The 17,857-nt window shown below is 40.6% G+C and overlaps 1 protein-coding gene across 1 annotated transcript; it reads left to right on the top strand.

Annotated features, from left to right (window-relative positions):
* Window positions 1-882: 882 nt before the first annotated feature.
* On the top strand, window positions 883-11,893 carry nmu (neuromedin U). Its single transcript, XM_046351747.1, has 8 exons — window positions 883-1,094; window positions 3,255-3,310; window positions 3,528-3,575; window positions 3,807-3,860; window positions 4,036-4,062; window positions 11,232-11,285; window positions 11,380-11,417; window positions 11,676-11,893. Exons 1-7 carry the CDS (start codon window positions 947-949, stop codon window positions 11,413-11,415), a joined length of 423 nt encoding a protein of 140 aa, XP_046207703.1. The 5' UTR covers window positions 883-946; the 3' UTR covers window positions 11,416-11,417; window positions 11,676-11,893.
* The last annotated feature ends 5,964 nt before the right edge of the window (window positions 11,894-17,857 follow it).

Below are 17,857 nucleotides of genomic sequence, written 5' to 3'. Positions count from 1 at the left end.
ATTCTAACCGTGATGCACAGGGGTGGTAGAATCATGTTGTGGGGGTGCTTTGCTGCAGGAGGAACTGGTGCACTTCACAAAATAGATGGCATCATGAGGTAGGACAATTATGTGGATATATTGAAGCAACATCTCAAGACATCAGTCAGGAAGTTACAGCTTGGTTGCAAATGAATCTTCCAAATGGACAATGACCCCGAGCATACTTCCAAAGTTGTGGCAAAATGGCTTAAGGACAACAAAGTCAAGGTATTGAAGTGGTTATCACAAAGCGTGTGTAAGCAAGGAGGCCTACAAACCTGACTCAGTTACAACAGCTCTGTCAGGAGGAACAAGCCAGAATTCACCCAACTTATTGTGGGAAGCTTGTGGAGGGCTACTAATTGAGTGTATGGAAACTTCTGACCCACTAGGAATGTAATGAAAGAGATAAAAGCTCTCTACTAATTATTCTGACATTTCACATTCTTAAAATAAAGTGGTGATCCTAACTGACCTAAGACAGGGAATTTTCATTCAGATTAAATGTCAGGAATTGTGAAGAATTTAGTTTAGATGTATTTGGCTAAGGTGTCTGTAAACTTCTGACTTCAACTGTAAGTTCATTAGGCTACAGTATCTATTTCATTATGTTGATGGCTTGGTGTTTTAAAGGCCTGGATATAGACACATTTTGTCAAACATGTGCTGTCATCTCATTCCTGTATTTGTTCAGGAAGAATATTATTGATGTATAGCATCACGTTTCCTCATAACCTCAATCATCAATTAGATAGGCCACAGCCTTGTGTGGCCTATGCATGCATGTGATGTGGAATTAATGACGCAGTGTAGTGTCATTGATGTAGAGAGGGTGTGACCTCGTGTTTTAAAATTGTTCCGGTGGAATAGTATTTATCACAGATAAACAAGAACACAAGCCAATAGCAACCAGAGAGAAGTAATTATGAAGACCCCTCAGTGCCAAACCAGAGTATCTCAGAGCGGCAGCGCGAGCTACATGAGCAGCCTCAGCACCAGCGCAATGAACCCGCTAAGCAGCGCGAGCCTCATCCTCCTTGTTCTCCTCATCTCAGCGATCCCCATCTGCAAAAGTAAGTTTAATAATATATTTTGAGCATGCTTTGGTTCTTGTGCATTGCTAAAGGTCCAAGTCAAGATCTTAAAACGAAAAACTTTTTAAAACAATGGAAAATGTTTGCGGGTTTTCTGTAGCCTAATTTAATAGGTTATGAAACATGTAAAGGTGTAATCAAAGGTTTTTTCAAACCATTGAATTTGGGCAACATAAATTGCTAATAGGCCTAATCAACAAGCTCAACAACAACAATATAAATGCTTAAAATAATTAGACTACAAAATAAAATTAGGTTCATCAATCATCTCACTTTGTTAGCTTTAATGTGTACAATTCCTGGAGAAAAAAAACTGTAGACTAAAGGTAGTTGTATTTCAATCCCTTACAATATGAATAGACCCATATCAATATTTAAACACAAGGTTATTTCACATGCCAATCTTTATAGTATTGTGCGTAATTACACATTATTGGGAACCTGCCCAAAGGAGAGAAGGTTAGATAAATATTTAAAAACTTGACATTTACTCAAGTCTATCTTAACTGCAGATTGTCATGATAATTATTGGTAAATTAACGTCGATTGTTGCCTGTTGCATTTAATTAAACGTTTGCCATGTCATCAACACTTTCAGCACTTTCATCTGGTAAATGTACTTTGTTGTGAAGAGGGCCTGGTGTCTCCCAGGTCGTTGCTACAATAAGAGCGCTATATTTCATCGGAGGGCGAACTTTCGTTACAACGATGTTTTTCATTTAGCCTATATAATCTATTATCCAAGACTGTATTTTCGTTTGAGGGATTTTCGCTGACTGGAAATGAATTGATTATAAACGGGGTTGCATTGAGCACTGGTGTAAGCCTATAAACTCCCACCACCAGTACTGCGGCTTTGCAACCTGTTGTTCTAGGGCTGCAACTCACCTGGTCTTTAATAACTACCAGATAGAAACAAAAACAGAAGTGTTTCGGCCCTCCAGTACTGGAATTGAACAGCCCTGGGCTGGGTTTCCTAAAAGCATCGTACAGTAGGTACAGTAGCAATAAAGCTAATCTTAATTCTGTTGAAACTAACTGGAAGAAATATGATTTTAGTGCTATGATGATTTTGGGAAATCCAGCCCTATTTTTGAGTATGAAATTAGGCTACACTTTTATGACTCCCCCATAGCCATGTAACATACATAAACGACAAAAGTTGGAAAGCGAATGACCTCCTAATCCACAATCAGTTAATTTCACTGTATTTTGAACCATAATGGGACGCACTATTGGAACTTGTTGTGGATGAGCCTGATCATTAGTTTCAAATTGACCCATTAGTACTGTCAAACCTTTCTGGGAATAGCATCTATTGTGACATTGTTGCAGCTAGACATTTGTTTTGGTAAAATTACGATGTTAGTGTATTTACTGCACTGGCAATTTCTCTCTATTATCTATTTCATGCATGGTCCTCTTCTCCCTCTCCTTTCTTTGTTCTGTGACAGACAGCTTGAATGTCCTACAAAAAAAGCAATAAATCCCCCCCCCCATTGTAATGGCTCTAAACATTGGCTTGGATTCAACCCTAAACAGCAATAAAATCACAAATGGTTGAGACATAAATAGATTCAGAATGGCAATCGTGTCAATCACTCTTCAGTGACATGATCAATTGTATTTGTTCAGGGTTATTTGCGGTGACATTGAGCGATTGAACGCGGCTTTGATGCTCTTATGTGATAATTGGCACAGGTGTTCAGAGACATTTAAACCGCGATGGCGACAGGAAGAGAACAGAGCTATTGCTGTGTGCTGCTAGGACAATTCAGACAAAAAGAAGGACAGAAGAGGGAAAGAGGGATCTATAAGGGAAAATAGTGGTTTAAAGAAAGACCATTGTTGGATGTCAGTACACTTTTGGGATACAGAGCTGTTGGTTCATAGTTGGTCACTATGCCTTTTTGAATATGAACAAATATGACCCCAGGATAACACAGACAAGCTTAAATACACTCTCCAAGTTCCCATCCTCCTGTCATATTGTCAAAATGCATTAGTTTATGACTATGATCCACTCAAAATGGATTGTTATGGTTTTTAATCACGATATACACACTCCTATTAGCTTCGTGATACCGCATCAATGTGATGATGTAATGATTCTCGTGTCTGCCTGTGTTTCAATGGAAGGTTCTCCAATACAACAGCAGAGAGCAACACTAGACCAGTACCAGCTTCTCAACCAGGTAGGCCACAGAACTACAGTGTCTCTCTGTTCTCTCTCTTTCTCTCTCTCTCTCTCTCTCTCTCTCTCTCTCTCTCTCTCTCTCTCTCTCTCTCTCTCTCTCTCTCTCTCTCTCATTTTCCCATACTAAGACTGAGCTGTTCCTCTCATTTGCTATGCAGAGACATGTTTACTATTCACTCCCTCTCTCATAACAACACTCGTCTTGTCTCCCATAGCTAGAAGATGTGTGCTCATCCTACCTTTCTGCAGACCTGCCATTTCGGGTGAGTAAGACTAGAATAATGAAATGTTCACATGGAAGCACGGAAGAGGATGGATGAATGTTCAATGTTTTCTTTCTCTGAACCTTCTCTCATATTTTCAAGTTCAGGATCAATTCCAATTATGATGAAATTTAAAATAGTCAATAACAGGCTTGAAATGAAAATGCTGTTACAACCGTATCAGACTATTGCGCTCACCTCTTTCCCCCTGCTCTCTGGTTGCTACCCTAGATACCCAATGTTTTAGGAGAACTCTGTGTGTTGATGCTTGTACAGAAGTCTAAGGTATTCCACCATTCATGTTCCAGCATAGTAGCTCAAAAAAAATGATATCACAAATATAAATACACACATTGTGGTTTATCCTACTGTGCGAGCACAACACAGTTGCATGTATATTCAGATTTGCAGTGTTTAATCATTCTCGAGTAAATGTAGTTTTATTTCATTGTCATTGCAGAAAGGATGGGACAATCCTAGTAAAAGGGTAAGTGCGGCATCTGTTTCATCCGTCTATTGAAAAGTGTTCACTAAGGGTAACTAATATCAATGCAATCAACATCCAACCCTTTGACAATTTTTATTTGTGCGTGTATGTGTTTGCTTGCATATACAGTTTTTATTTCATTATGTTAAGCAACACGGTGCCGGCTTAACAGAGGAGCCGGTAAGTTGGGTTAAAGCTCAATTTCACTGTGCACTGCTTTGCGGCTTGACACGAAGGCACATTGCATTTTCGTTTTATTATCTGTTACTTGTACTGTGTTTTTAGTATTGCATTACCTTTTTTATTCCGTAACCTGCATTTTTATCTTGAAAAAGTGTTAGGTTTTAGCTTAGTTTTTATTTCCGTAGTAAACCAAATATTTAGAGTTATGAATTGCAGACACTTTGCTGCATATCACATTACCACAGCTCTCACGTTCTCAAAATGCATGCCAGCTCACACAAACGTACACTCTATAGCTGCCCAGCTTGCTAACTTCTCAAGAGTTGTCCTCCAAGGAGACAGGCCCATAGGTTTCTGGTATAAGAAATACCATAGTTTTCCCATCCCTGGTATGAAAAAGGTTGATAGAAAACACTGCTCCACCTGCCATAGTGCTTCCCTTCCCCTTGTCTCTTGCTCTGCATGCAAGATGTACACTTTCTTAAACTCTTTTAGATGTCGCATGTGTCCACACAGAGGCGGCATGCCCATATAGGGGTCAGATTTGTCCAGTTTTTGTTGTTGTTGTTTCTCTATAATACTACTAGTCACCTGGCAATTGTATGAAGTTTTGAGGTCAGGACCCTGTGCAGGCCAGTCAAGTTCTTCCATACCGATCTCGACAAACCATTTCTGTATGGATCTCGCTTTGTACACATGGGCATTGTCATGCTGAAACAGGACAGGGCCTTCCCTAAACTGTTGCCACAAAGTTGGAAGCCCAGAATCATCCAGAATGTAATTGTATGCTGTAGCGTTAAGATTTCCCTTCACTGGAACTAAGGGGCCTAGTCCGAACCATGAAGAACAGCCCCAGATTATTAAACCTCCTCCACCAAACTTTACACTTGGCACTATGCATTCCAGCAGGTAGCGTTCTCCTGGCATCCGCCAAACCCAGATTCGTCCAGCGGACTGCTAGATGGTTAAGCGTGATTGATCATTTAAAAAATGCATTTCTACTGCTCCGGAGTCCAATGGTGGCAAGCTTTACACCACTCCAGCTGACATTTGGCATTGCGCATGGTGATCTTAGGCTTGTGTGCTGCTGCTTGGCCATAGAAACACAGTTCCTTAAAAATATGATCCAAAGTGGTCATTTCAGACAGCGCTGATAGGGATATTTAAGGCCACCCAAAAGCTGGTTTAGCGGGTAATGGCATTATTTTGACAGTGGAAACACAGCCTATACAGCCGTGACTCACACTACCCATATGTGCATGGAACAACAGTAGCCTAATGTGCTTTTGATGCCTCTATACTTTGTATTTAGAAACAGATTTTTTTTCTCCCATTTAGTTTTATTTGATTAAAAACCAAGCATAGCCTCCCCTCTCAATGAAGGCTTTTTTTGTTTGCCCAATGCAATTATGAAGTCGGCAAGACTGTCAATAAAGGGGTTGGCTCCTGAGACCGCTTGGAAATAAATCCTAATCACTAAAGCTTTATTAAAATATAAAGTTTGAGAGGAGTAAAACAGTGAGCTTGACATTCCCTTTTTATCTATGCATTGTAGGCAGGCACACATTATTTTAGCCATGCAGGTCCGGTTTTGGACGTGCGTAAAACCCCCTCCATGATGTAGGCCACGTGTCCATGCCCATGGTGAACCTCATATTTAGAAGTTATCTGGTCTGTAAAAATGGCTTGTTTTCCGTTTCATAGGTTCAAAATCTACTATAACGTAGACTTTTTTTTATCCTGGTGATTTTGTTGTTTCAAAAAAACAGATTGTTTTTCTTTCAATTTTATTACCACAACTTATTAGAATGATTCAACGTCTTGGTTTTATGGTGACAAAGTCCGTGTCACGCTTGCAATGTAACTTCTGGAGGTGTGTGAACACTACCTGTTCTTTAAAATGGTTCTGATTATGTTCATAAAACATAGGACTATTTGGGAGTAGTATAACGGTGAGTGGACATCCTCCCTTTCTATTTATATTGGATCAAAGTCCAGCAACTGTGAAAAGTTTGGAGGCGCATAAAACCCTGCATAGTCTGCGTTGTTTTAATATTATATGCCCACGGGGAGAAATGATGGTGCCTTTTAAGTGTAACATAGCCTATTTAAAACAAGTTGTTTTGTTTAGAATTTGATTAGACTTATTCATTCTCTTTTTAGGCCTTATCAATAAATATTTTAATCTTGCTTATTGATAATGTTTGGCATGTCCATGCTCAGCCATAATGCAATTTACAGTAGGTCTGGCCCCTATATCAGTGTGAATGCTATTGAAGCCATGCAATTACTTAGAACAATGTGGACTACAAATGGGTTCAGGTTAGCAGTTAGCAAAGATAGGTCTACATTTTGTTATTTGGCTTTGTTATTATTAAGCTATTTAACAAACTATAACAGACTAACATTGGAGTTGATTCCAAAGGCAATACATAAAAAACGTAAATACACAGCTTGAAGCAACCACATATTTCGCCATGGCGCACGTTCTGATTGGCCAGTGAGGGGCCAAGCCTCTACACACACCCACAACTTGTTTATTCATCAAAACCCAGCCCTTTCGCGCAAACGCAAGCAAGTGTGCCGAATATTGTGATAGTGAAAATGGCACAAATATTTCTGACACACCCCTGAACGTATAGCACTACCGCATGCGCTTAGATTTACCATTGTGTTAGGTTTGTTAAAATAGAGCCCTTAGTTTCTTTAAAAAATCCCCAGCCAGGAGGATACAGACAGGTGAAGAGGTATGCTTAGATATGCATTTTTTTAATGATATAGAATTAAGCATAAGGATTATGCAGGAAAAAGGTGTTTGAAAATGCTAAATTCTCAAATTTACGGACGGGGGGCCTAGCCCCCCTACAGACCACCACTAGCTAGTTTGACATACTTTGTGCCCCCTCACATTTTTGGGGTGCGTGACACACCTGTTTACACATTAGTGTATCCTGTCTTGTTTGCATGAGAATTGGAATTACTCATTTCACCCTCACTTCCTCTGTCATCAGAATAACTGACGTGGGGGAACATCATTAGTGTAAATTAGATAAACAGAAAGTACAATGAAGGGAGTAATTTTCTGCCCTGTCTGAATAATTCATGGAAGGCTGTATTTTTAAGTGCCAACCATTTTCATCTCAAGTCTCCAAGTCATTGTAATGGCACCGAAATGACATCCTCTATTTCCTGTGATGGCTTCATTAATTCATTTAGGATATAGCTCTGTTTACAGTCACAGGGCAGAGATTGGCTTTGCTAAAAGTTCATCCTCGGAGGATGTTAGCACAGTAAAATCAAGTTGAGTTGACAAAATGTAAAACTTGTCAACCAGATAACAATCGAAAGATGATGTCTTTCCTAGACATTGTGATTACGCCATGAAAATGTCTATTTAACTGATTGTAATCGGTTATCTGACATCACTTCAATTCAGTCATAATGACATCCCACACCAAATGTTGTCCGATGTTACCTACGCATGACGCTGGTACATTACATTAGTAGAGAAGGTATAGCACTTAAATGTCCTGGCATGGCCTGCATGTGGAGAGCGTGCTGTCACTCTGTGATGTGTCGATCTAAACATGCAGAGTCTCAGAGTCTGCGAATGAACACAGGGTTGTACTGAGGACTGTGTGTGTACGTACAGTCGAAGTTGGAAGTTTACATACACTTAGGTTGGAGTCTTTAAAACTTGTTTTTCAACCACTCCACAAATGTCTTGTTAACACACTATAGTTTTGGCATGTCGGTTATGACATCTACTTTGTGCATGACACAAGTCATTTTCCAGCAATTGTTTACAGACAGATTATTTCACTTATAAATCACCGTGTCACAATTCCAGTGGGTCAGAAGTTTACATACACTAAGTTGACTGTGCCTTTAAACAACTTGGAAAATTCCAGAAAATGTCATGGCTTTAGAAGCTTCTGATAGGCTAATTGACATAATTTGAGTCAAGTGGAGGTGTACCTGTGGATGTATTTCAAGGCTTACCCTCAAACTCAGTGCCTCTTTGCTTGACATCATGGGAAAATCAACAGAAATCATCCAAGACCTCAGAGAAATAAATGTAGACCTCCACAAGTCTGGTTCATCCTTGGAGCAATTTCCAAACGCCTGAAGGTATCATGTTCATCTGTACAAACAATAGTATAAACACCATTGGACCGTGCAGCCGTCATACCGCTCAGGAAGGAGACATGTTCTGTCTCCTAGAGATGAACGTACTTTGGTGCGAAAAGTCCTAATCAATCCCAGAACAACAGCAAAAGCCTTTGTGAAGATGCTGGAGGAAACAGGTACAAAAGTATCTCTATCCACAGTAAAACAAGTCTTATATCGACATAACCTGAAAGGCAAGGAAGAAGCCACTTGCTACAAAACCGCCATAAAAAAGCAAGACTACGGTTTGCAACTGCACATGGGGACAAAGATCATACTTTTTGGAGAAATGTCCTCTGGTCTGATGAAACAAAAATAGAACTGTTTGGCCATAATGACCATCGTTATGTTTGGAGGAAAAAGGGGATGCTTGCAAGCTCAAGAACACCATCCCAACCTTGAAGCACGGGGGTGGCAGCATCATGTTGCGGGGGTGCTTTGCTGCAGGAGGGACTGGTGCACTTCACAAAATAGATGGCTTTTCATGAGGAAAGAAAATGTGGATAATTATGTGGATATATTGAAGAAACATCTCAAGACATCAGTCAGGAAGTTAAAGCTTGGTTGCAAATGGGTCTTCCAAATGGTCAATGACCCCAAGCATACTTCCAAAGTTGTGGCAAAATGGCTTAAGGACAACAAAGTCAAGGTATTGGAGTGGCCATCACAAAGCCCTGCCCTCAATCCTATATAAAATATGTGGGCAAAACTTTAAATGTGTGTGTGAGTAAGGAGGCCAACAAACCTGACTCAGTTACACCAACTCTGTCTGGAGGAATTGGGCCAAAATTCCCCCAACTTATTGTGGGAAGCTTGTGGAAGGTTACCCGAAGTGTTTGACCCAAGTTAAACAATTTAAAGGCAATGCTACCAAATACTAATTGAGTATATGTAAACTTCTGACCCGCTGGGAATGTGATGAAAGAAATAAAAGCTGAAATCAATCATTCTCTCTACTATTATTCTGACATTTCACATTCTTAAAATAAAGTGGTGATCCTAACTGACCTAAGACATGCAATCTTTACTAGGATGAAATGTCAGGAATTGTGAAAAACTGAGTTTAAATGTATTTGGCTAAGGTTTATGTAAACTTCTGACTTCAACTGTATGTGTGTGTCAGTGTTGCCCAATTCCGAATTGAATTGAGAATGCATCAAATTCCAATTAAATTCTGCAATTTGAATTGAGGTAGTAAACAGGATACAAAATTGCAATTTGAATATGAATGAAAGTAAATAGAATTAAATTAAATTCAAATACCTATTCTATTCTATATTAGGTATAGTCAAATCAAAGTTTATTGTTCACATACACAGATTTGCAGATGTTATCGCTGGTGCAGTGAAATGCTTGTGTTTCACCGCTTGTGGTTCAAGCAATTCATTGCACCTGCGATAACATCTGCAAATCGAGCTCCAACAGTGCAATAATACCTAGCAAACAATTACAAAATAAGTTATCTATGATGAGCCATGACTAGAATACAATGCATATAAAGTGGAAGAAACATTATGTAAACATTATTCATGTGACCAGTGTTCAATGACTATATACATATGGCAGCAGTCTAAGGTGCAGGGTAAAGTACCTGGTAGTCTATACAAATAAACATATTGAACATAAAACATGTCATTATATACATGCATAAAAGATATTGTTGAAACGATTTATTTCAGGACAAACTCTTAAAAGAACGATCAAGGAAAGCAACCTGTTTATGAATATTCATATATTCATTATATTTCATTAATCAGTTACATTTTGTTCAATATGGGGAAAATACCACATTTCCCAGACTGCATTAGTTTAACCCTCAAATTGACCCTGAGGGATTCAAAAAGAAGCCAAACAAATTAAATGTTTGGTGGAATTATAATTGGCTATTCTAAGCACTAATGTTAAAAGAGTATATGAACATTCCAGAGAAAATTGATATTTATTGTTATCTGGAAGTGTGACCAGTCAGATTCAAGTCATTTTCTATGACTGATTGGAATTGATTTGAATTGCACTGAATTAACTTCTACTTTCTGTCACTCAAACTCAAATTCTACATCCTGTAGGGTGTGGCCAATTCAATTAGAATTTCAACTCATGAGTGGAATGAGAGTCAATTCAAAAATTCTGTGGGCGCCTGCCCTCGCACGGATGTGCTCGTGCACATGGGTGCATCCACTGGAGCATGCGTTCATACTATTTTTTAAGCTCTTGATGTTCCCTTTGCAGTCAATTTAGGGCATCTGGAGGCTATTCTCTTTTCACTTAGCCAATGCATACAGGATTTGTCATTTTTCCAGTGTGTTGTCCTATTATGAGACTGTTTCATTGTGCGTATAGAGGCTACCTTTTTTACACACATATTGTCACTCTCTGTACTCGTCTACATTAGCTGTTCTTTTCCATGATTCAGGTAATTACAGTTTAAAATTAGTGCATCTGACAGGTGAACATCCACGTCGCTGTGCTTTAACTCAACATAATTAATCCTTCATTCTACCTGGGGTTGACATTCACATAGTAGCTACATCGGAATTGTGAGTGGAAAAGTGCTCAGCTTAGTGTGTGTCTGTTTACGGCAGAGACTCAATGGGAGTGACGTCTGCTCTAATGGTTTTGCCTACGAAAGAATGAAATAAGTGGGAAAGGAGCTTAGACAGATAAACAAGGATATCTAGCACACTTCTTTCTGTTGCAACTGAAATGTTGACTTTTTTTCATTTTTTGTCGGCTGAATAAATACTGCCTTACTCAAGTAAGACAATACCTGAATTTCTATCACCTGATCATTGAAATCCTCTGTGCTTTCTGTTTAGGATAATCTCCAGGGACCTGGGGGTATTCAGAGCAGAGGGTACTTCTTATATCGGGTATGAATACACACATTCAGGGAACAGGCATTAACTCCATTACAACGTTTATTTACATATTTACATCAGTAACATTTGTTTTTCTTTCTTACAGCCAAGAAATGGAAGAAGATCCCTAGAATTTGAGTAAATGTAAGGTTTGGGGTATTTCTCAATGCCATTATCATTAGTAAACACTGCTGTAACACTGTTGTCCATTTACTAGTGTACCCTGAAAGGGTTGGGAATGGGGGAAAAAAACATATCAAACCGTAATCTGACAGAGTGGGGAGGCAGGTTTCCATGAAACTCTTTGGTTATTATTACTGTGAAAACATGTATTATCATGAGTCGTAGCCTACTGTGTTTGTACTTGCATGGCCTTTGACCCTTTAAAACAACGTGTTACAGAGTCCCTACTATACGTTGTACAGAGATGACACAGAACCAGATAACCAAACAGGCACAACCATCTTAGAGTGGTCCAGACCTCCACCAAAACGATGTTGAAAGAATGAAGAAACTAAATGAAGAACAAAGAAATGAGAGTCTAAGTAAAATAATCTTTGTTTGTCCAAAAGTCTTATTTGTGTTTTGACGATGTGTCTTTTGAATTAAAAGCATTGTTATATGGTTATCTTTGTGATTGCATGATTTTGCAAAAAGACAGATACTGCTTATGAAACTTGCACAAAGAGGTCCTGACGCAACTGGAACATTTTCAGTGAACACACAAGAGGAGTGTGTGTGTGTGTGTGTGTGTGTGTGTGTGTGTGTGTGTGTGTGTGTGTGTGTGTGTGTGTGTGTGTGTGTGTGTGTGTGTGTGTGTGTGTGTGTGTGTGTGTGTGTGTGTGTGTGTGTGTGTGTGTGTGTGTGTGTGTGTGTGTGTGTGTGTGTGTGTGTGTGTGTGTGTGTGTGTGTGTGTGTGTGTGTGAGCTGAAATACTCATGACCATACTTAGTGTGCTCAAAAAAAACAATGTCTCTCTGTGAAACATTTCCTATGACAAGATTGAGATCTCACCCAACACTATTATGTTGCACCCGCGTTCTGGCATTAAACTCTACCTTTCAGACAGACGAAAGACCAGAAAGGATGATTATAAGTCTCAATATACCAAAACCTAATTGTTTCAGCTGCCAACTATTACATTCAGGTGAAGAGGTAAACTCATTCTGATGACTTGCTAATTGTATTTACCTTATAGCATTGACACTTTATTAATGTTTTTTTTAATTAGGAAAATATTTGTGGAGAGTCAGGTCTGGAATATGGAATAAAAATGTATACTTTGTTTTTGTGACCTAGTAACTATTATCAGACTTAACACACACAGCGTATTTCAGGAGTATTTCTTGATAGAAGTAGCTGGAAGGCTGTGGACTGATAGTGACCCATGAGCAGGCTACTGTGTCCTGGAAAGCTAGATCTGGGTAGAGGATGGTGGAGGTTGGGAGTGTGAAGCAACAAGACACACCCCCACAAGACAAGTCTCTGAGTGTGAGAACTCCGCCAAGCGTGAAGCAGGTGTTCAGTCAACAGCCAGAATGCTCTGCCAAAGGGTGAGAAGAGCTGGTAAAATATAATACCTCCCAGCTGTACATAATATTGTAACAGATAAAACAGAAGACGAACACACATTTGTATCTGATGCAGGATCAATTCACTTCCGTGTGGATCAAATATTTGACCATGGCGCTATCTAGTGGTAGTAAAAAGAACATCTCAGAAAGAACAGTCATATCTTCAGCACCAAGCCCATCCCAAGGCAATGTTACATTCCTTCAAGACTGTTGAAAACCTTGACCCTAAAGGGAGATAGGTTGGTTCCTTTCATTGATCAACCTGACAATATGACAAATTCTTTGTTTTGTGGGAGCTGCAAGGGCTCTCGAGTGGGGCAGTGGTCTAAGACACTGCATAGCAGTACAAGAGGTGTCACTGCAGTACCTGGTTTGAATCCAGGCTGCATCACATCTGCCTTTTATTGGGAGTCCCATAGGGTGGTGCACAATTGGTTGGAGTAGGCTGCCATTGTAAATATTTTTTTTTTGACTTGCCTAGTTAAATAAATAAAACAAGGAATGGAAGATAGCTGCTTCAAGGTGCAGTACTTCCTCTAAACAGTAGATGTCCCAATGCTACAACAAATACAATTTCACTTTCAGAAAATAATGTAAACTCAGTAAAAAAAGAACCATCCCTTTTTCAGGACCCTGTCTTTCAAAGGACCCTGTCTTTCAAAGATGTTTCCCATGCTTGTTCAATGAACCACAAAAAAATAATGAACATGCACCCGTGGAACGGTCGTTAAGACACTAATAGCTTACAGACAGTAGGCAAATCGGTACATCTGAGCATCACACCTGCGGAATAGGTACAGGATGGCAACAACAACTGCCCGAGTTACACCAGGAACAAACAATCCCTCCATCAGTGCTCAGACTGTCCGCAAAAGGCTGAGAGAGGCTGGACTGAGGGCTTGTAGGCCTGTTTTAAGGCAGGTTCTCACCAGACATCACTGACAACAATGCCGCCTATGGGCACAAACCCACCATCGCTGGACAAGACAGGACTGGTAAAAAGTGCTCTTCACTGACGAGTCGCGGTTTTGTCTCAACAGGGTGGTTGATGGTTGGATTTGCGTTTATTGTCGAAGGAATGAGTGTTACACCGAGGCCTGTACTAAGGCCTGTACTCTCAATTTGGAGGTGGAGGGTCTGTCATGGTCTGAGGCGGTGTGTGACAGCATCATCGGACTGAGCTTGTTGTCATTGCAGGCAATCTCAATGCTGTGTGTTACAGGGAAGACATCCTCCTCCCTCATGTGGTACCCTTCCTGCAGGCTCATCCTGACATGACCCTCAAGCATGACAATGCCCCCAGTCATACTGCTCGGTCTGTGCGTGATTTCCTGCAAGACAGGAATGTCAGTGTTCTGCCATGGCCAGCGAAGAGCTCGGATCTCAATCCCATTGAGCACGTCTGGGTCCTGTTGGACCGGAGGGTGAGGGCTAAGGCCATTCCCCCCAGAATTGTCCGGGAACTTGCAGGTGCCTTGGTGGAAGAGTGAGGAAACATCTCACAGCAAGAACTGGCAAATCTGGTGCAGTCCATGAGGAGGACTTTTGATTTTGACCCCCCTTTGTTCAGGGACACATTATTCCATTTCTGTTAGTCACATGTTTGTGGAACTTGTTCAGTTTATGTCTCAGTTGTTGAATCTTGTTATGTTCATACAAATATTTACACATGTTAATTTTGCTGAAAATATACGCAGTTGGGCCTCCCGGGTGGCGCAGTGGTTAAGGGCGCTGTACCATCAGAGTCCCTGGGTTCGCGCCCAGGCTCTGTCGTAACCGGCCGCGACCGGGAAGTCCGTGGGGCGATGCACAATTGGCCTAGCGTTGTCCGGGTTAGGGAGGGCTTGGTCAGTAGGGATGTCCTTGTCTCATTGCGCACCAGTGACTCCTGTGGCGGGCTGGGTGCAGTGCGCGCTAACCAAGGTTGCCAGGTGCACGGTGTACCCTCCGACACATTGGTGCGGCTGGCTTCCGGGTTGGATGCGCACTGTGTTAAGAAGCAGTACGGCTGGTTGGGTTGTGTATCGGAGGATGCATGACTTTCAACCTTCGTCTCTCCCGGTACGGGAGTTGTAGTGATAAGACAAGATAGTAGCTACTACAACAATTGGATACCATGAAATTGGGGAGAAAAAGGGGGTAAAAATAAAATATACGCAATTGACAGTGAAAGGATGTTTCTTTTTTTGCCCTGAAACAACACAACTGATTGGATCAAACACATTAAGAAGGAAAGAAATTCCACAAATGAACTTTTAACAAGGCACACCTGTTAATTGAAATGCATTCCAGGTGACTACCTCATGAAGCTGGTTGAGAGAATGCCAAGAATGTGCAAAGCTGTCATAAAGGCAAAGGGAAGAATCTGAAATATAAAATATATTTTGATTTGTTTAACACTTTTTTGGTTACTACATGATTCCATATGTGTTAATTCATAGTGTTGATATCTTCATTATTATTCTGCAATGTAGAAAATAGTGAAAATAATGAAAAACCCTGGAATAGGTGTGTAGGTGTCCAAACTTTTGACGGGTACTGTACATATATATTACATTTATATAAATATTCACTCATATAAATATTTACTCAGTACTTTGTTGAAGCACCTTTGGCAGCGACTACAGCCTTGATTCTTCTTGGGTATGATGCTATAGGTTGGGCACACCTGTATTTGGAGAGTTTCCCTCATTCTTCTCTGCAGATCCTCTCAAGCTCTGTCATGTTGGATGGGGAGTGTTGCTGCATAGCTATTTTCAGGTCTCTCCAGAGATATTCGATCGGGTTCAAGTCCGGGCTCTGGCTGGGCCACTCACATACATTTAGAGACTTGTTCCAAAGCCACTCCTGTGTTGTCTTGGCTGTGTGCTTAGAGCCGTTGTCCTGTTGGAAGGTGAACCACCCCAGTCTGAGGTCCTGAGTGCTCTGGAGCAGTTTGTCATCAAGGATCTTTCTATACTTTTCTCTGTTCATCTTTCTCTCTATCCTGACTAGTCTCCCTGTGGCTGAGAAACATTCCCTCAGCATGATGCTGCCACCACCATGCTTCACCGTAGGGATGGTGCCAGGTTTCCTCCAGACGTGACGCTTGGCATTCAGGCAAAATAGTTCAATCTTGGTTTCATTGGACCAGAGAATCTTGTTTCTCTTGGTCTGAGAATATTTAGGTACTTTTTGGCAAACTCCAAGCGGCCTGTCATGTACCTTTTACTTAGGACTGGCTTCCGTTTGGCCACTCTACCTTAAAGGCCTGGTTGTTGGAGTGCTGCATAGATGGTTGTCCTCTCCACAGAGGAACTCTGGAGCTGTGTCAGAGTGACGGTCACCTCCCTATCCAAGGCCCTTCTCCCGCGATTGCTCAGTTTGGCTGGACGGCCAGCTCTAGGAAGTGTGTTGGTGGTTCCAAACTTCTTCCATTTAAGAATGATGGAGGCCACTGTGTTCTTGGGGACCTTCAATACTGTAGACATTTTTGGTACCCTTCACCAGATCCTTCTGTATCTCAGTTGGTAGAGCATGGCGCTTAACACCCCGGGACCACCCATACGTAGAATGTATGCACACATGACTGTAAGTCGCTTTGGATAAAAGCGTCTGCTAAATGGCATATATATCTGTACACCAAATGTAGGCTCCTGCCTCTTTAAGAGCTAGAATTGATTTTGTATCCTATGTTGTGATTCTCACCAAATATATTGTCATCTTCTCACACTATTCAAACCCCACAAGCGAATAAACAGTTTATGGACATGTCTTTATAACGCACATATTTCAAATTAACAATCTGAACTAAAAACACATTTTGGAATTTCTGTGCATCCTTGACAATTGCTAAACAATATCCCAAAACCACACACATTTTTCTGAGAACCTGCTCATCATTTCCCCTCTTTTGTGGCACCAATGTGAGGGTTATGGCAGGAGAAACGGTGTTGCAGTATTTTAGTGTCTGCTGCGGAAATAATGACAAGCGAATCTGGGGAGCTTTGTGTTCACATTGCCCTAAAAAAGGGAACCGGACTGAGGAATTCTAGCGAACCGAATTCAGACCACCTCTCGAGATGGTCTCAGTTCAGTTCGCTTCGGGGGTTCTTTTGAGGGGTCTGAGATACTTTGAAGGGTTCACACAGGAAAAAATAATCAGCGAACCGCACAGAGTTCACAAAAATTGTCTGAAAAGGACCAAGTCTGAAAACACCCTTAGCTACCTGAAAATTAATCGGGAAGGACTGTTTTCTCCTGCCAAGCCAATGTAATAGAGTGAAACGCAATGGGACATTTCTTAATGAGTGAAATTTTAACTTACCAAAAGTTGCTATTCCTCAATAAAGGTATTGGAAATGTTCTTACATTTCTACCTATGTTTCTTCCTAAGAGAAAAGTTAAGAAGAAATGGGATTCTTTAAAATACATTTCTTGGATTTCTTCTTGGAAATGTACATAGCTTTCGGGGGCTAAACCCTTGTCTTGTGCAGACTGGTCAGGAGGTGAGCATTTAAAAAAAAAACATTATAACTAAAAACATCATTGTAAACCTTGATTTATTTATTTTTTAAATCACATATTTGACTAAATAATGGATAATAATAATGTCAGGATTTGGCCAGGGTTGTTCCAGTTTTTGGTCACTAGATGCCCCCATTGTGCCTTTTGACCTTTTGTTTTCCCTTGATCCCCATTATTATTTGCACCTGTGCCTCGTTTCCCCTGATTGTATTTAAACCCTTTGTTTTCCTCTGTTCTTTGCTCTGTGTTTGTATGTTAGCACCCAGCCCTAGTACTCTTGTTGATCCTGGTGGACTCTCTTGTGGAATTCTGTTTTTTGTTCTTCTTTGTTTGTTTTTTTGAGTATCTTTTGAGGCTTTTTGTGCTTTACCTTCCACCTTGTGGATTGACCTTTTTTGTCTTGGAGGATTACCTTTGTTCTTGTAGGATTCCTTTTGAGGTTGTGGAGTTACATGTTTTCCTGAAGAACTTCACTTTTTACTTCATTAAATACATCGTCTCAAG

Source organism: Oncorhynchus gorbuscha, linkage group LG06 (genome assembly GCF_021184085.1).
Source record: "Oncorhynchus gorbuscha isolate QuinsamMale2020 ecotype Even-year linkage group LG06, OgorEven_v1.0, whole genome shotgun sequence".
Lineage (NCBI taxonomy): Eukaryota > Metazoa > Chordata > Actinopteri > Salmoniformes > Salmonidae > Oncorhynchus > Oncorhynchus gorbuscha.
This window is presented reverse-complemented; position numbering and strand designations above follow the sequence as displayed.

Bases quoted from the DNA above. Each gene is read 5' to 3' on its own strand.
- nmu (XM_046351747.1), top strand. From the start codon at position 947: ATGAAGACCCCTCAGTGCCAAACCAGAGTATCTCAGAGCGGCAGCGCG. The intron at 3,861-4,035 runs GTATTCCACCAT...TTGTCATTGCAG, and splicing joins TGCTTGTACAGAAGTCTAAG to AAAGGATGGGACAATCCTAG. The intron at 4,063-11,231 runs GTAAGTGCGGCA...CTTTCTGTTTAG, and splicing joins GGGACAATCCTAGTAAAAGG to GATAATCTCCAGGGACCTGG.